We start from the raw sequence: 20,143 nt of genomic DNA, 5'->3' as shown, positions 1-20,143 counted from the left end.
AGCAATGGGGTTTTCTAAATATACAATCATGTCATCTGCAAACAGGGACAATTTGACTTCTTCTTTTCCTAACTGGATACCCTTGATTTCTTTCTCTTGCCTGATTGCCCTAGCCAGAACTTCCAACACTATGTTGAATAGGAGTGGTGAGAGAGGGCATCCCTGTCTTGTACCAGTTTTCAAAGGGAATTTTTCCAGTTTTTGCCCATTCAGTATGATATTGGCTGTGGGTTTTTCATAAATAGCTCTTATTATTTTGAGGTACGTTCCATCAATACCGAATTTATTGAGCGGGTATCTTTTTTCTTTAAGCAATTGTAGGAAAAGCATGGTGATTCTTGATGAGATGGTAGATTTTCGGAGTGCTAAAAATCCAGACACACACACACACGCACAGGCACAAGCACACATCCAAGAAGTCCAGTTTTAATTATATCTTTCTATAGTCAATGGAGGGATCCGGGACAGTGAAGATGTAAATCCAAGATTAATAATGAAAAGAGACAGTTAGAAGCAAAACATGATTATATTGGTCTCTTGCTTGAAATCTTTCATTGCTTCAAAGTTTCAGTCCAAACCCCTTTGCTTTGGGGAGCCCCTTGTGTCTGGGTTTTCATATTTCTGTCTTCTCTGCCTCACCCTCTTCAATGCATTGTTCATCCGGTCATTCCCAACTACCTCCTGTGGCTTAAAAACACCAACCTCTTTGCTGCCTCCATGATTTATTAAGCTGTTGTTCTGTCTGGAACAACTGTTCCCTACCTCTCCTGCTGCCTATTCATCTTTTAAAGCTTAGGCTGGATAACTCAGAGGCTTTCCATAACTATTTCTCACCTCTGACACTGAATCACCAAATCTGGGTTTTAGTTATTCTTTCTGTATGCTTGTATGCCATGCTGTTCACCTCCCAGTCACAGCAGAATCCCTCAGCATTACAATTATTGTGATTATAACTTGTCTTTCTCCTTCACCAGATTTGGGAGAGACTTGAGGGCACTAGAGACTTGAGGTAATAGCATTTCTTTTGTCTTTCTACTCCTGGCATTAATGTGATTCCTGACACAGGATAAGCACTCAGGAAATATGGACAAATGAATGAGTGAATGGACTGAATCTCTTATTGACAGTATCCTCTGTTGTGTCCCATAGACTCCATGGCTGCTAAGTTCTGTTCATTTAAGGTTGAGCTGTAAAAAGCCTATGGAATCCCCTGAGAAATTTTTTTCTGAAGGGACTAACAGGTACACTGAGGACATTTTAAAACAAGCGTGCTTAAAACCATTTGCTTCTCCCCTTCCTTGTCCTACTCTTTTCCTTGCATGTATTCTTGTGGTTTTATTTCAATGCATTTTCAGATTTTGACTTGTGTCTTTATATATGTATTGTGTATAGATATACATGCACACATATATTTATATGTGTTACATAAATGTATTGGATGTATTATATATATAGTATATATACGTATATGTACTTGTTCTCTCTAGGCTTGGAAAAGAAAAATCTTTGTGAGATAAAATTAAGTAGGCTGAGAAAATTAAGTAATGAATTAAAGCATATTTAATCAGAGTTTTAGCTCTTAACCTGAGACACCTGAAAAGTATTGGCATTCTATTGATTACTGTGGTAGAACATCTGTGCAGAGTATGGTGGCAAATAGAGGTATGTTCCTGGTGCCTTGTGACTAGAGTTGACCACTTTGAGTTCTCTCTATGAGAAGATGAAGTTGAAATAGGTACACCTCCAAAATACCCGGATTTTAGAATTGAATACTTGCCAATTTTAATCTACGAACCAATGCACTCTTTTTCTATTATAACCCCATGTGGATTTTGTTACAGGATCTTACATGTTTTATTTCTCTTGCGTATTTTGGGTTTATTTCATAACTGTGCTCATTAAGCTTCTGATTTCATTAGTATTGAAGGTAGTATTGCGGTGGGAAAAATTGGGCTTTAGAGTCAGACATACAAGGGGCTGAGTTCTGATTGTCTAAGTAAGTAACTTTATGACTTTGAGAATGTTGAATAACTCTTAAAACTTCATTTATTCTTATCCATTAGTGCTGTTTTAAGGACTAAATGAATGATTTACTAGTGAAGAGTAGATAAATAAGTGTTGGTTCACACCAAAATTACATTTGTCTGAGGAGGAAGAGAGAAGAGAAGGCAAATATGAAAGAGAACCTGTTAAAAGTTAGCAAGCCATGTTAGTAGTATCCAGAATGTTAGTCATTCTGCCAATAGATTTTTTTTTAAAAAATTAAAATAATCATCTTTTTTTACCTTTTTAAAATGGAAGAAATATACCCAAAACTAACATAAACAAAGGATACATCTTGCCAGAGAAATATAGTTTATTGGAAAAACCACCAAGAAATTTTCTTCTATGGAAATACCCAATACAAGAAACAAGAGCCAGGAAGCAGTATGATCAAGAACATGTAATCTGAGGTCTTACAGATTGAAACAGTATTTTGCTAATAAAACACATTCACCTGCCCACAGAAACCAAATGGTTATTCAGCTAAATAACCATGAAAAATACTTTTCTTTTTTCCCCCCATTAAAACCAAAGGTAAATTCTTCATATCTGGGCCATCTGATCTACGTTAACATCTGGTAAACTACTGAGGCAAGTGACTACTGAAGAGACAGCTTCTGGATTCCTCGTTGTCGGGCACTAAGCAAAGTAGCCATCCATCAGCAGCTTCTTGGGAGGCAGGGCTCACAGCAGGGCTGAGTGAAGGTGGTGAGGTTGAGGGTCTCCAGGCCTGGAGTTGGCTGGCAGGAGTTGAGCAGGAAGCAGGTGGGCACGCAGGGCTGAGGAATGTAGCAGGGTGGGGGACAGTTGTCACAGCATGTGGGCTCCAGTAACCAAACTGTGTGTGGGCAGGTGCTGGGCAGGCAGACTCCACAGCGGCAGGATTTGTCGAAGGTGCAGATGGTGGTGGCGGGCCCGGTGGGGACACTGCAGCTGCGAGAGGCACAGCAATCCATGGCAATCGGTGTCTGGTTAGCTTTCAGTGTCTTAGACAGATGAGGTTGGTGAGGTACAAATGTCTCCTCTCTTGTTAGGGATCTTATATACCCTCCCAAGTGGGCACTGGTCCAGCTGGAAGGCTTCCTGTTTTGTTTATGGCACCCTTTTTCAGTGAGATTCTCTAATCTGTTTGGCATTTACATGTCCATTAAGAGTTACCGCTCTTGTTAAGTTAATCATATTTTTGAGTCATTGACTTGTCATTTTTGTCACAAGATCGTCACATTTTTTCTTCACACGTTTCTGGCATACCAAACCTTACATGACTTTTATGGGTAATCAATCCAACTGACAGCTGTAATTTTGGAGGCCAAACTCTTCTTGTTTTCCCTCTTAATTTAAAATACTGTGGATCACATAATGTGATTTCTAATGACTAATTTCAGAATGAGTAACTCAAATGATGAATTGGACCATTTTCAGCTCAATAAAGTCAACAAGAATATGGCTATTTACAGATGAATGTTTCATGTGACTACAGGCATCTCAGATATGTTTGTATTATTTAGTGATATTATAATTCAGGTTCTATTGAGCAAGCAAAGTGGCAGAATGGTACAGGATGAAACTCTTTCTTATTATTTTTTAAAACTCCGTAGTGAATTTCTCAAGGTTGTATTATTCTATGGATTGTTTTTTTCCTAAAAGAGTCTCTATTCCCAAAGTTACACCAATCTTGTGGTGAATCAAAGTATAAATTCACTGGAAGGAAGGAAGGATCCACACAGTGGCCATTCTTTGTTGAATGTACCATCAAAAGAAAACCACCTCAGCCTTGATTCATTTTCATGTGAATGGTGTATGCACTTTAAAATAAGATGAAATGGGAATTAAAAGGAGAAACCTTAAGAGTCACAGAACAACAGTAGATTTTGGCAGGAAATCTGACCCAATGCAATTTAGAACTATGGCATTCATAAAATCACTTTTCACTGACTTACTCCCTACTTTGCTTGTTTATTTGTTTTCATATCTTGGATCTTGAACTAGATTGAGATTCCTTTGAGGTATGCCTTAAACAACATTCTTTACTTCAGTCAGCCAGAAATTGAACCAGGTAATCTCAAATGTGTAAAACTCTAGATTCCAACATCTTCCTACACCTGTCCATGATCAGCACAAATCCTTTCAGGTAATACTATATAATTTAAATTACATACTTGTTGTGGTAATTTGTTGAATAAACAGAAAGTAAAGATTCTTGGTAGGTTGTTTCTGATGGCATATTACCAAAAAACCAGTAAGATCTATTTAAAAGAGAAGAAAGCTGACTAAAATCATTGGAAAATATCAAATGTCATTCATAGGTAAGCCTTATACGTTATATGTTAAAACAACCAGTTTATCTTTTTTTCTTTTAACAACAAAAATAAGTGACACATGTATGCCATCAAATACTATGCAGTCATAAAAAGTAAGGCGATCCCATCCTTTGAAGAAACATGGATGGAGCTGGAGGCTATTATCCTTAGTAAACTAATGCAGAAGCAGAAAACCAAATACTGCGTGTTCTCACTTATAAGTGGTAGCTAAATGATGAGAACACATGGACACATAGAGGGGAATAACAGATGCTGGAAGCTATCAGAGGGTGGAAGGTGGGAGGAGGGACAGGATCAGGAAAAATAACTAATGGGTACTAGGCTTAATACCTGGGTGATGAAATAATCTGTACAACAAACCCCCATGACACAAGTTTACCTATGTAACAAACCTGCATGTGTACCCCTGAACTTAAAACTTAAAACAAAAAGACAGAAAACAACTTTCAAATCATTTTTATTAGCAGGAATTTACAACAAATGCCGAGGGTGTTGAACATCATGCTGTTACCAGATGGTGCCATGCAGTTCTAGGCTTTTGGTGTCCCAAACAAAGAATTGGATGAGACACACACAGCAAAACGAAGCAGCAAAAGTGTATTAAGCACAGTATTACACTCTAAGAGGGGGAGAGCGAACCGACCTCTATGAGATGAGATCAGCCCCCAGCTTGGTGCAGTTTGGGTTTTTTTAATGTGTGTGTGTGTATGTGAGTGTGTGTGTGTGTGTTTCTCTTCCCAAGGGTTCCTAATCTCTAGCCAGTGTCTGCCTCTTTGATTGACAGGTGTGTTGCTTAGTTACTTTGGTCCCTGTGTGCTTGCACACCACCTCCAGCCCATAATTTTAAGTACATACATGATATGCAGTCCATATGCATAAGCCTGAATGAGCTGATTTTCATACAAGGTCATGTTAAGGATACTTTTTCTCTTTAATGCACATGCTTATCCATGAAGAGTTGCCCCTTACTGGTTTGGTCCTTATCCTGCTCTGGCCATGGGGGCCTTGCTTTCTTCTCTTCTCTTACTTTTTGTTGTGGCTAGAGTGCAGTGGCATTCTCTGCTCACTGCAGTCTCCACCTCCCGGGTTCAAGTGATTCTCCTACCTCAGACTCCCAAGTAGCTGGGATTACAGGTGCCCATCACCACACCCAGTTAAGTTTTGTATTTTTTGTAGAGCAGGGGGTTTCACCATGTTGGCCAGGCTGGTCTCGAACTCCTGACCTCAAATGATCCACCTGCTTTGGCCTCCCAAAGTGCCAGGATTACAGGATAAGCCACCGCGACTGGTCTAACTTCTGCTTCTTATCTTGCTTCTTGCTTACCTGCCCCTTCACCTTGCTTCTGGTCTCTGCTTTTATTCACTCCGCCCTTTATCCAAGTTTTAATTCCCTTTGCTGTTCTCCTGCCTCAATACCTACACTTTACCACCGAAGAACAGAGAAGCAAATTCAAGTGGCCTTCCCAGTATATTATAAAATTCAAAGTTAATGAACTAGTATTGAAACCGTCAAGGAAATGTTTAATGTTTACTTACTCTTGACTTACCAGTCTCTCTCATCTAGAAGCCAGTGGCTTGGCAAGTAGAATATATGAAGGCCCTCTCCCATTCTCTGTGTTCTCTCTGATTTCTCTTTTAAAGTTTATCTTGAAATATTATATAGATTCAGGAGATCTACTCTACAACATGGTGACTACAGTGAATAACCATATACTGCAATGGAAAACGCTGAGAGAATGGATTAAGTGTTCTCGCCATAAAAATGATAGCTATGTGATCATGCATATGTTAATCATACAGCACATCACATAAAGTGAAGGCGGGAGTCTCCTAGGTACTTTACCCTCTGTGATCTCGTTCATGCTGTTTCTTTAGCTTAAACTGACCTTTCCCAGTTCTCTACTTTCCAAATCCTGTTGATCCCTCAAGATTCAGCCAAACATCCCCTTCATAAAGAAACTTTAGGTGATTCTTCTAGATGTTTGCATCCTTTGCTCTCACAAAATGGGCTGCCTATTCTTCCCTTTCAACCTCATTTCTTTCTGCTATATTTTATAGTTTGTCACTTAAATTTGTTTTCCTCACTCCAATGCAAGGTTTTGGAAGTGGTAATCGTATGTTAGCCTTATTTGTCTTTTTCAAGCACTTAGGACAGTGCCTGAAACAGGGTAGGCATTTGATAAATATTTGTTGCATTGGATTACATTTCAAATTAGAATTAAAAAAGGGGTTATTTATTTTTATAATGCCCTTTTATAACAGTAACCTTTTATATAAGCAGAGTGATTCATTTTTTGTGTGAATTGCTTTACAGTTGTCAAAATTTTTTTTTTTTGAGGCGGAGTTTCGCTCTTGTTGCCCAGAGTACAATGGCGCGATCTCTGCTCACAGCAACCTCTGCCTCCTGGGTTCAAGCCATTCTCCTGCCTCAGCCTCCGGAGTAGATGGGATTACAGGTGTGCACCACCGCACCCGGCTAATTTTGTATTTTTAGCAGAGATGGGGTTTCTCCATGTTGGTCAGGCTGGTCTTGAGCTCCAGACCTCAGGTGATCCGCCCGCCTCGGCCTCCCAAAGTGCTGGGATTACAGGCATGAGCCACCGCGCCCAGCCAACATTTTTAAATTCAAAGATTTGCTTAAATGAGATGGTGAAAAAAATAGGGGTTAGCTCAATCTTTGAGGTCCTTTCTGTGCGCATGTTGATCTCAAATTGCCAGCTTCACTGCTTTAAGGACACATGTGAGTTTCTTTAGAGGCAGGGAAAAAACAAAAATTAAAGTTAGATGCTGACCTTGGCATTTAAAACGACTCTAAGCTTAGAGCCTAATGCATTTCACTATCCTCACAGTTTTCTTCAGGTATTTACGTATGCCTGTGAGGCCTCTTTTTGGCTATGAAATTTATGTTGATGTCATCAGAAAGTGTAATTCTGCTGGATATATTTATAAGTTCATGATGCATGTGTCAAGAGTCGTTGGGTAATTATAGCATTAAATGTTGAGGCAGTATGTGGTTTGGGGAGTTGTGGTGTTTATTTAGTTTTGAAGTAAGGAGATCCATGATAGCATTTTTTTTTTCCCCATTTCTCATTTGAAATCATTGTTTGAAACAGGAAAAGAAAACTTCTGTAAAACTGAAGGCACAGTGTTATAATATTTTCTTCCAAATGGCTTAATTAAAGGCCATTTGCTGAGCAGCCCTTAATGACTACTGAAGGTCCTCAGGGCAATGTGGGCAAAGCTCTTTGGCTAGCAGCAAAGTGGTTCACACTCACAAGGCTGGACGCAGGTGGTGACAGAGAGCCTGCTCAGGGTTGGAGTTGGGTGGCATTTGTTGAGCAGGCAACAGGATGGCACATAGGAATCAGGCACGCAGCAGGGCAGGGGACAGGTTTCACAGCAGGTGGGCTGAAGGAGGCTGCTCTCATGAGGGCAGATGCTGGGCAGGCAGACTTCACATTGACAGCTTATGTCAGAGGGACAGATAGTGGTGGCCAGGCCAGTGGGGACGCTGCAGCATCCTTGGAGCTAGGAATCACAGCAAGACATGGTGACAGTGGACCAGGAAAATGTGTTGTTGCAAAGGAAGGCTTTCTTTTACAAAGCTGTTCTCTATGGGTCTTTTATATCCACCTATCTCAGGGAACACGGCTTCTGTCCATCAGAATGTTGGACGGAACATCCTTGTTGCTGTTTACATAATCCTGTAAAAATAACTCACTAACTTCTTGTGTATCAGACATGGGATGAGCTCTCCTTCAGTTTCATTTAGTTGTGTTGCTACATTCAAACTTGCTTCCTGCTGTAGTTTCAAAATGGTGTCAGTGTAGTTTTCCACTTACTCACATGTAGACACATCCATATTGTATTAGTCAGTTCTCACGGTGCTATAGGGACATACCCGAGACTGGGTAATTTATAAAGGAAATAAGTTTAATGGACTCACAGTAGACCCACCTCGGCCTCCCAAAGTGCTGGGATTACAGGCATGAGCCACTGCGCCCGGCCTCAAGAACAATTTGAAGGAAAAATGAAATACCGTTTTTAAAATTATTATATTATCAAGAATAAACAATTAGTAACATTAAGGGCAGTTGTTTTACCTTGATTATTGATGCTCATCAGAAAACTGAAAATGTGTTTGAGTTGCCAAACATTCTGCATTTCAATTCAAAGTTAATGATCCAGCCAATATTTCTTCTCTGCTGACACTGCTAATCAGTAAAGTCTGACTTTTTAAAAAAGGTTTGTTCTTACCTTGGAAATATGAATACCTTTTTAAATACTCATTGTATACACTCATTTTATCGTAGACTGTAATCACCACAGAGAAAGCAGAGCTGCTGTGTATAACAAAACATACAATTGACAGGGATAGTAGAGAATATATTGTCAAGTGTCATATGCTTTCTCCTGAATAAAGACAGCCACCTATAATCACATTTCTCTTTGACATATTGCTGTCTGTGGAGAAGGCGAGTGCTTTGGTGTAGTGGAAAGAGAAGGGACTTGGGACTTAGTTTGGGGTTTAATTCCTTCTCTCTCCCTTATGATTTACATAACTTTTGCAAGTACTTTAGTCTTTCTCAGCCTGAGTTTCTGCACCTGTTAGTGGCCTTTCTTCACTTGTTAGTGATCCAGGGCAGGGGAGCCCCAAAGTGGGGCTTAGCCTGCAAGGGTTCTTAGCTTTGCCCAGGGAAGAATTCAAGGGCAAGCCGGAGGTAGAAAACAGCTTTATTGAAGCAGCAGTGTTATAGCTCCATGACTGCTCCTGCAGAACAGGGCTACCTCTGTAGGCCGAGAGTAGCAGCTCAGGGCAGTTTTGCATATTTACACCTACTTTTAATTAGATGTAGATTAAAGAGTGGTTTGTGCAGAAATTTCTAGGGAAGGAGTAGAAACTTTTAGGTCATTGGGTCTTTGCCATGGAAAGAGGTGGTAACTCAGGTGTTGCCACGGCAACAGTTAATTGACACGGCATGCTGGTGGACATGTCTGATTGGAAAGCTGTTTCTGTCCCCATCCTGTTTTAGCTAGCCCTCAGTTTGGTCTGGTATCTGAGCCCCACCTCTGGAGTAGAGTCCCACCTTCTACCTCATTAGTATGCCCAGTAGATATTCACTCAGTGTGAGCTATTCCCAATGAAAGCAGTAAAAGTAATGAGGTAGAATGGGCTTGGTTAGTTGCATGGGGTACTTGTTACTTAGAATGCTTCTGGATGATCTAGAATCATAGAATGGTAAAACGAAAAGCAACCTTAGAGATGGTCTGATTGACCAACCTATTTTACTGCTTTAACACCTGAGACCCCAAGAACTTAATTGACTTGTTTAGGGCCACAGAAGCAGCTCAAGGCAGAGCCAGGGCTAAAACAACACATCTTCTGGTTTCCAGTTGGGGATTTATAACTAGGCAAGGGCCCGTGAATGCTAAAGACCCATGGTAGTAGTAGAAGGAACTTCGAGTTATTTTCAGTATTAAAAACAGACTCTAAATTTTTATCCCTTACTAGCATGTATGAAAACATGAAACTTCTTTGTTTTTGACTAGAAAAAAGGTAACTTGGCATGGTAACAAAGGTTATTCTATAATAATCCTAAACATTTCATTGATATTTATTAATGTATTTATGAACAAAAATGAAGGAATTATTAAACTTTTTTAAGAAAGTCATTTGGGAAAATACATATTTCAAGAAATAAAAGATGCCCAGCCTAAGTATCCATCATCCAATGAGTGGATAAAGAAACTGTAGTATATATATATATATATATACCATGAAATACTACTCAGCTGTTAAAGAGAATGAAACAATGTCTTTTGCTGCAATTTGGATGGAGCTAGAGGCCATTATTCTGAGTGAAATGGAGTGGGAAATCACAGGAATCGAAAACAAAAAACCGTGTTTTCCACTTATAAGTGGAAGCTAAACTAAGTATGCAGACGCATATGGAGTGATATAATGGACTTTAGAGACTCAAAAGGTGGAGGGTGAGAGGGAGGCCAGGAACAAAACACTACACATTAGGTACGATGTATACTCCTCGGGTGCGGGTGTACCAAAATCTCAGAATTCACCACCACTGTGTAATTCATCCATGTAACCAAAAACCACTTGTACCCCAAAAGCTACTGAAATAAATAAATAAACAAATAAATAAATATTTTTAAAAGATGCTTTTTGGTGAGAAAGTTGGGAACTGTCACGTGGCAGTAATGGTGAGAGTCTCTCATGTGTAACAGGTTGATGCTGTGGACATGGTGGTTTCTACACTTCAGGACATCTGGTCCTCACAATAATCCTGAGACAAAAGCAAGGCAGAAAGTAATAACAAGCTAACTGAGACTGTAGGAAGCCAAACTATAGGTAGGAAACCACTTTAATAACAGGGAAATTGAGACTGAGAGGGAAGCAATTGGCCTAAAGGCCAAAGGCAAGTCCAAAAGTATATATATATGTGTGTGTGTGTGTATGTGTGTGTGTGTGTGTGTATATATATATATACATCTCACCATGCCTTTATTTTCTGCAAAGACCTAATTGCACTTAGATTTTTCTAAGATAAATAAGGACATGAATTAGGAATTAGTGGTTATCATAGAAGTTTTGTTCCAATAGAAACTGTGTTTTTGCTCTCAGAATTGTGTGACTATTTCTGGTGTATAGAAAATACTACACTGTGGTCTGATATTTTAAGTATATTTCATTGTCATGATATTATATGTCACTTAGACCAGCAAACTTCTAATCGTGGTCACGACTAATGTAAACCAATGTAAGCCCCATTTGAGGGCGCAATGAATACTCAATAAATGCTGATATTAATTCAAAATGGATTTTTTTTGGAAGACAGCATATATGAAGAAATGGATGTATATGCTTCTCAAAATTGCTTTGCATTTTGAGCTCAGAATTTCAGATGACTGTGACTAGGATGATCAAATTATTTATACACACCAGCACCGTGATCAATTCATTTAGTCAATTAAGGAAGAAAGAAAAATCAATGTCAGAATCAATGGAAACTAAAATCCAGTATTTTAAAAATATTCTATTAATCTCCAGACTGTAGCATAGTGCTTGCACAGTGGATGTCTTCCAATAATATCTATTAAATAAATATCTGTTAAATAAAAAGATTCTATAAAATGAACTACCACATTTTTTACTTTTTTGACCTATCACAAATAACCAGTATCTATTTTTTCAATAAATTCCACTATGAGAGCTCTTATTCTGTTGGGGTAAATCTTGGATAGTGTGTTAACTTGCTGTTCAGGTTTAGGTAGGCATTCCACTTTCCCTAATGGGAAACATGAAAATAAATCATCACAAGGTCACATTTGCTAAGCCAGAATAAAGTTTATTAACAAATAGTCAAAATGGTTATTTCTCAAAGAGTGATGAAATAGCCTAAAAGACAGAAAGGAGGTCTCCAACTGTACCGAAAGGAGCAAAGAATTAAGAAGATTCATCAAGACTTGGCCCCAGGGATTGGGATGGCCTTAGCCTTGATGCAGGCAGCAGTGAGTGCTGAAGCCCGGGTGGTGCAGAGGACACTGGGCAGCCACCTCACGGAACCTGTGCAGACTTGGCTGGTTAACAGCAGCGGGGCTCGCAGGGACTCTCACTGCCAGGCTGAACATAGGTGGTCAGGTTGATCCCACTCAGGCCGGGAGTCGGGTGACAGTTGTTGAGCAGCCAGCAAGTTGGCACATAGGTATCAGGCTTGCAGCAGGGTGGGGGGCAGGTGTCACAGCAGATGGGCTGAAGGAGGCTGATCTCATGTGGGCAGGTGCTGGGTAGGCAGACTCCACAGCGGCAGCTTTTATCAAAGGAGCAGAAGGTGGTGGCAGGGCCAGTGGGGACGCTGCAGGAGCGGAGAGCACAGCAATCCATAGCAATGGGAGGTGGGTTTTTGTTGAGTCGAGAGAAGTCCTTTGGTGTCTCAATGCTCCTCTCTTCTACCCTGGCTCTTATATACCCATCTCCCTGGGCGTCAGCCTATTACTGAGGGTTTTTTCCCCATGTTTCACTTTATAGCTATCTCCATAAAAACCGTCTAATTACTTAAGTGTTTATTACCTAAGATACACTGCTCACCTCATAAAAGAGATTTAGGTTGTTTTGTTGTCAAATTAGGACTCTTCACATTTCCAGTGTGTCACTACACAAAAAGCTTCATTCCAGTCTTCAAAGGTACCGGGCCATTATCTTCTAATCGTTATACCCTCACTAATAATGGCTTGGTATGCCAGGCATCTGCAAACCTTTCCCACTTCTTTTGTTTACTTTTCAGATGAAGAGGACAAGTAAGCTTTTTGTTTGTTGTTCTACCGGTGACCAAAGGTTCTATGTGATCCTTTAGGCCCTTGGCTGAAAAAGTGATATCACATTTTAGATTTATTATTTGTGGCTCCAAGAAATGAATGAAGATGAATGGATAGAATCTATAGAGAAATAGATTTTGGTTTTGTGTAAAGAGGCACTTTTTATAGAGCTGTAACAAATCATTTGTTCTCCCTTTAAAATATGCTGCAAACGACAACTTGGTAAGAAACTGCAGGTGGGAGTGAAGACCTGCATGGGTGACAAAGATGGGTGTCCTTTAAGCTCCATCCAACTGTGTTATAAGTGATGATTATTTATGACCAAAAATCTAGTTGTATTGGGCCATTCAGAAGCTAAATGGTGCAGTATTTCCCAGACTGAGTTCCGTGAACACCGGTTCCAAGGGACTTGAAAGGGTTCTCTGGTAAATAAGTTTGGGAAAGGCTGAGTTCTTCATTGTTGGGCCTCTCAGAGCCTTTAATGTGCTAAGGTGCTCTATGACTTTTCAATAAGAGATAGAGCATGTATTTTTCTCCAAACTTACTTGACCGTGGACTGCTTTTTGTTTGTTTTCAGAGATTAGCTTTACAGGTCAGTGCTTTATGGAACATACTTGGGGAGATTTAGCAACATCTTACCACAAGCTTGTCCAACCTGCGGCATAGGCCACATGTGGCCCAGAATGGCATTGAATGTAGCACAGCACACATTTGTAAACTTTCTTAAAACGTTATGAGATTTTTTGTGATTTTTTTTCTTATTTTTGCTCATCAGCTGTCATTAGTGTTAGTGTTTTTTACGTGTGGCCCAAGACAATTCTTCTTCTTTCAAAGTGGTCCAGGGAAGCCAAAACATCAAACACCCCCATCTTATTTCCAGGCGCTGTGGTCCAGAATAGAGACATTTCCAAGTTTTATCTAAACCACTAAAACTCTAAAAATAAAGTTTTAAAAGTAGATGAAGGTAGAAAATTTAGTATGATTTAGAATTACTTTAGAATAGGAAAAATATTGAACTGGTAAAACCATTAGAAATAGCTTACTTAGAAAGATTTAAAAACATGTATATATTTTCTTGACCCATTTTTTCAGATAAGATGGCTCAAGTTCTAAAGACAAGTAGAAAATTGTACAATGCAGAGGAATCAAAAGCCAAATGAGATGCAAATCAACAAGATGATGGATTAAAAAAAATGCTTAGCATGAAACTGCTTTCATTTTAGCCATTTTCTTATTGGAATGATTTTGCAGTTTTGGATTCCTATGCTAGAATTTACATCTCTCTTAGATATTTACATATCAAAATTAGAATTTACATATCAAATGCTCATTGATTGAACACCTGCCGTACGTTGGGCATCATGCAAAAAGTCGCCATAGGCTCCTGCCCTTACAGGGGTCATAGAAAGGAAGAGAAATACAGAGAAGTAAACCAGCAAACAATAACAAAGGATTGTACATTTAGATTTTCCAGGTTATGATATGACAGTTTAGAGATAGAAGCGATAGACTTTACCTGGAAAACTTAGGAAGCCCTTCATAGAAAGAGAACATTTGTTTGGATCTTGAAGGGTGAAAAGGAGCTGAGCAGATTGAAATAAATAGGAAGGAGATTTCAGCCATTAAAACAAAATGCCACAGGGCACTCATGGGAGGACAAAAAGTGTTGCCTGGTTGAAGCATAGGTTCTGAATCTGTTGGAATGGAGGTGGAATGATGGGTTAGTGCCACAGTATGAAGAATTTGTACTGTGCTTAGTATCCTACACTTAGGATTTTGAACTTTATCTTGTAGGCAATGGTCATTATCTAAGGGTTGCTGAACAGGTATGTGGCATGACTAGATTTTGGAAATACACTGTAGTTTTTGAGGGGAGGTTCATCATGTTTATCATTGTCAGTTACTAAGTATTAGGTAATGTGCTGAGTGCTTTGCATGCTTTGTCTCATACAGTTCTTACAACAACCTTATAATGATGTATGCAATGATATTATCCTTGCCCTTTGACAGACAAGGAACCTGAGGCACAGAGGGGCTAAGTAGCTAGTGAGTGAGTAGCTGGCATTTGAAGCCAAGTAGTGTGGCTTCAGATTTCATGGCCTTAATCACTGTGCCAGATTCCCTCTGGCTTTAGGGGTATTGTCTGACTACAGTGCAGAGGACCCTCAAGATTGGTTGAGTGTAAGATTGGTAGGAAGGATGGGGCCAGGTCATTGAAGGTCTTGGGACCACAAAGGGAGTTGGGTTTAGAGCTATTTTCATAATCAAAAGACTATGCTGTAGAAAGGAGGTAATTTGGAGACAGGGACAATAATTAGGAAGCTATTTGGGTATTCTAGGGGAGTGAGGAGTATCTTAGAAGATATCATAGTTTTGTGGGAATAGAGAAGAGGGACTTATCAGAGATTTCTTATGACATCATTCAGTTTTTAGGGACCACCATATGGGTAGTACATCAGTTTCCACAATAAAATTAGTATTTTTGTTTTTAAGGTAATGGGAACACTAATCCTCTGCTAACACTTTGCATGTATTGGATGTATACCATGTGTCAGGCACGGTGCTAAGTATTATTGTGTATCTTCTTCCTTATATCTTACAGCCCTTTAAGATCACTATTGGGTACACTGTTACTGTACCCATTTCACAGATGATGAAACCAAGAGCAAGGATATTAAGTAATATTTCTAAAGTCACACCGAATGATGGCTCACCTGATAGCAATCGCTTGCACGAAATCAATATTTTTGTGGAATTAAATTTTATATAATTGTAGATTATGCTCATGTACTTTTTAAATTTATTAATGTCCTCAACAAAATGTCTAAGACTATGCTAGGTGCTAAGTATAGAGCAATAAACAGGTCAGATAAGGTCCTTGTTGTCAAGGTGTTAATTCTAGTGGGAGAAACAGACATAAAAAAACTAAGAAATGAATAAATAAGAACTCCAGAGAAGTGCCAGGGAGTGTACCTACCTTAATTAGAATGGTCAGAGTGGCTGGACTATAGTGAAGAGAAGGAGTGTAATAGGAAATGAGGTTACAGAAGGTGGCAGGTGGCAAGCCGTGTAGGACTTTTTAGTTGTTCTACACAGTTTAGATTTTACTCTAAAGGTGTTGAAATCCACTGGATGACCTCAAGAAGGGAGTGATAAGATGCGATTTATGTTCAAAGGAAAATGAACTGCAGCAGAGCAAAGTGGAAACTAGCATGACTAGAAAGTGTGAGGATAGACAGTTGATGCTAGTTTTTGATGAACTGTTAAGAGGTGGTAGAGTTTAGAAGCCCCTTTGAAAGTGGAGATGAAAGGTCATGCTGATTGAGAATATGCGTGGAGCCAAGGATCATATCTAGGTGTCAGATTTACTTGTAAAAAAGGCTGCTGTCTGGAGTGATAAGAAAGGGATTGGAGATGAATTTAGTTTGGGACCTACAGACAAAGCATCCTGAAGCCATGAGAGGAAGCCCAGCTGGAGGTGAAGATTTGGGAGGCTCCAACATATGGGAAAAATTTTGTTTACTATGATGTGCCTGGACTGAGAATGAGATAGTCACTTTTATATGCGTTAGTCATGTTTTGCTGTGAGCCACTTTGTGCCTTACCAACATCCATCTCCCAACAACTCAGTGAATTTCTGGGTGGCTGTTGGGAAACACCTTCCACAGTGGCACCTCCTGAGTCAGCAGGGATGTTAGGAAGCTTCACACCTCAGGGACACTCAATTTTCCTAAAGCCTGTTGGAATTCTTCATCCCTTCACAAAAGCAGGATATAGAAACCTTTAAAGTTTGTCATCCTAATAAAAATGCCTAGTAAGTAAAAACATGCGGTCTTCATTTCCTGAATTGCATGATCTTTGAAACTGCCAATGCATTCCTTTGTAATATAGATTGAAAGAAAGAATGGCTGGTATCAGGACTGTCATTGATATCAATTTATTCTTTGTTTACTTTGCTATTTGCTGAGCATTCACGCAAAGGATTCTGGGCTTGGGTTAAATGGTGAACTTTGGGAGTTTTTTCCAGTTGCATCAGATTGTTTCTTTTTTTCCAGTTTGTGGTTAAAGTCAAGCCTGATATATCTCTTGCCACCCTTATTAGCTTGCACTAAAAATTACCCCCAAATTGAATTTCTTTTAAATGGAAATAATGGTGTTTTCCACTTGAGGGCATCTGATAGTCTCTAGAGTTGTCATCTGGCAACATGCAGAGCTGATCTCATAGCTTTCAGTCACGTGGCACATGCAACATTCTTGCAAGTGGTTGCTTAGCCAGGTGGCTGGAAGTGTTACCTATTTTTTCCTGGGAACCCTAGGCTTTCAGTTTAATTCTCATGTGTTATTGTAGGCTGTGGAGTATACAGATAGTAACAGATAATTATATATGATTAATATATAAAAATATGTATTAACTAAATTAATCTGTTTAGGAAAATAGACACTCAATAAAATTTGAGTACCTACTATATGCCAGGCACTGGTGAAATGAAATTTCAAGCTGCCTACTATGTGAAATACTGAGATATTTAAACTTATAATTATTCTAGAGTAAGCTTTGGAATTTTCATCCTTGGAATTATTTTCTAGCAATAGTTGTACTTTACAATTTTATTTTGAATCAGAGACTTTTTCTCAATTGATTAGATAAATCTGACTACTGCATTGAATTAAGTAACCACTGTTTTTCCAAAGAACTCCTGTAGTACTCAAAATCTTTTGAAATTAAGATACTTAATTGTTATATATTTAAATATTAGCCGACACTAGGGTTTAAAATATACTTTGAGTTTTTAGCTTATTTTACTAAACATATAGTTGACTATATGAAAAGAGCAAACTCTCATACAGAATTTTCTGTGTAACAGATATTTTAAAAAGTGCATTACATGTATCATGTCATTTAATTCTTACCACAGCCCTATGAGGCTGGTATTAAAGCTATCCTCTCTTTTATAGCTAAAGGAAACTGAGGCATAGAGCAGTTAAGTAAGTTGCTCAAGGTCAATAGCTGGTAAGTGGTGGAATTAAAATCTGAACCAAGGCCATCTGGCTCCAGAGTCTATGTTCTTAGTCACTATACATTAATCTATAATCTCTCTATTATTGATTATTACATTTTTCAAGAGAAAATACATAACTTGGTTTATTTCAACCAATCTCTGTTGAGCACCTGGTATTTGCTTTGTACTGTGCTAGGAGACTTAGGACATTCAAGGACAAGCAGGACATGGTGTACCCTTAAATATCATAGAATTTACTGGGATTCTCAGGGTACACAGGGCTTGAATGCAAGGCAGGGGAGTAGGAAGGCATTCCAGCTGTAAGGAACAGCAGCAGTAAATGCATAGAAGAAGCGGAAAAGAACAAATGGTTGTTAGGAAGCCGTGAATAGTGCAGTGTATCTAGAGAACCACTGTGTGAGATAAAAGCAAGATGTCGAGTCTTGACCCCAGGATGAGGAGTTTGAACTTGAATTAAGTAGACCCATGGAGAACCACTGGTATATATTTTTCTAAGGCAGGGAAGTTACCTCTTTAACTCCTTCATTTGTAAATATGGCTAATCTTACTATCACATTGATAGGATGTTTAAAAAATACATTAAAGAAAGCATTAAAATGTGCAATGCAGTGCCTGGAACATAGTAAGTCGTCAATAAATGATCCTAATAGGTGTGATGGTTGTTACTAAATAAGCAGAGGGAGGCTGGAGCTTTTTTTTCCCTGACATTTTCAGGTATTCTTTCTCTTCAACAATAGGGCATCTAGGGCTAAATTTGGGAGTTTAGCTTTTAGGTTTCTCATGCCTGGGAAGCCTGCCTGTTGATAGTCTTCATTATAGTTTTTGTAACCAGTGAAGACCCCACCTCCACAAAGGAAACTGTGCCCCTCGACCTTGCTTTGCTGAAGCCCTGTGAGATCACTGGGAAGCAGTTTGTACTCCTCATGTCCCCTCTACCACGTTGCCTTTTTCAGGATGCTGTCATCACAAATGCCCAGCAGGATTTATTACTCAGAGGGGACTGAAGAAGTGCTCTATCTGCTTGAGCGTAACTTCTTCCTCATTCTGTCTTTCTCATTACTCTCTGTGATTTACATGAAGTGATACAATTTATATTTTGATACAGTTAGAAATTTCCTCTGTAGAATAAGATGTGTTGCAACAGCTTGTAATCATAGCTGGTCAGTTTTCCTGAGTGGAAATTTGACTTCTGAGTCCATTGGGATGAAAAGAGCAGAAAGGAGGAAGATAACATGAGGAAAACGTTCCCACAAATATTAAGCGTGTTTTGATTTTTGAGAGTACACCATGCTCAGTGCTGGAGGTGAAGATTTGAAAGGCTTCAACACACAGATGAAAATTTTGCTTACTATGAAGTACTTGAACTGAGAATGAGATGATCATTTTTGTGTGATTCATTTTATTCAAATGGATAAAAGAGCAATGCTCTTCCTATTTTTAAAGCTATTTTCCACACATGACTATCTGGCTCGTGCTATTCTCTCCACAGCCAAAAGGGCTTTCTGCTCCTGAAGACATACATTTGAATGGAGAAGAGGAATAGAAAATAAAATTTTTTGAGCATGTACTATGTGCCAGGCATATTACTATTAATAACCTTATTTATTATTCACAGCAATACTGTGACATATTAGAACCCCCATTTGATATACAATACAAAACTGAGCTTCTGGGAATATTTGTCTAAGGTCACAGTGAGTGAGAGTAGATTTGGGATTTTAAACTCAGGTCTTCTGATTCCTTTCTCATCTCACTCTCTGTCCCTTCCTACAGTTAAATACGTCTTTAGAGTGATCAAATTGTTAACCTATACTCAAACACAATAGCAGTCCCCAGCCTTTTTGACACAAGGGGACTGGTTTCATGGAGGACAATTTTTCCACGGACGGTGGGTGGGATGGGAGTGGGATGGTTTTGGGATGAAACTGTCCCATCTCAGACAGATTCTCACAAGGAGTGTGCAACCTGGATCCCTCGCATGTGCAGTTCACAGTAGGCTTTGCGCTCCTATGAAAATCTAATGCCGCCGCCGATCTGCTGATCTGACAGGAGGCGGAGCTCAGGCGGGGATACTTGCTCCTCTGTTGCTCACCTCCTGCTATGTGATCCAGTTCCTAACAGGCCAGGGACAGGTATCGCTCTGCAGCCCGGGAGTTGGGGACCCCTGAAAAACAACATGACAAGTTTGTTTTGCTTAGTACGTGTTAACACACAAAGCAAGTGTTTCGTATTACTTCTAGTCTCAGCTTCCGGTTCCCTCTAACTTCTATCCCTGGCTTTTGTGCAGCTCTCTTTCCGTTTGGCCCCATCTGATCACTAAACCAACAAGTGTAGGAGTAAAGGGTAAAAATGTTAACCTCAGAGTTGCCTGAATTCTATCTCTAGGATTCTATTGTTTTGTCTCCCTCAACCTCTCCTGAATAGAGA

The 20,143-nt window shown here is 39.4% G+C and overlaps 2 protein-coding genes across 2 annotated transcripts; both read right to left on the bottom strand.

The window, feature by feature from the left end:
* Positions 1 to 2,338: 2,338 nt before the first annotated feature.
* Positions 2,339 to 3,038, bottom strand: LOC108534708 (keratin-associated protein 3-3). Its single transcript, XM_017880192.1, has one exon. The coding sequence runs from the start codon at positions 2,997 to 2,999 to the stop codon at positions 2,703 to 2,705; it is 297 nt and encodes a 98-aa protein (XP_017735681.1). The 5' UTR covers positions 3,000 to 3,038; the 3' UTR covers positions 2,339 to 2,702.
* Positions 3,039 to 11,707: 8,669 nt separating this feature from the next.
* Positions 11,708 to 12,297, bottom strand: KRTAP3-1 (keratin associated protein 3-1). Its single transcript, XM_017880189.1, has one exon. It carries the CDS (start codon positions 12,262 to 12,264, stop codon positions 11,965 to 11,967), a length of 300 nt encoding a protein of 99 aa, XP_017735678.1. The 5' UTR covers positions 12,265 to 12,297; the 3' UTR covers positions 11,708 to 11,964.
* Positions 12,298 to 20,143: the final 7,846 nt, after the last annotated feature.

Source organism: Rhinopithecus bieti, unplaced genomic scaffold, assembly GCF_001698545.2.
Source record: "Rhinopithecus bieti isolate Rb0 unplaced genomic scaffold, ASM169854v2 scaffold_11744, whole genome shotgun sequence".
Classification (NCBI taxonomy): Eukaryota; Metazoa; Chordata; class Mammalia; order Primates; family Cercopithecidae; genus Rhinopithecus; species Rhinopithecus bieti.
Note: the sequence above shows the minus strand (reverse complement) of the source record. Positions and strands in the feature narration are given on the sequence as shown.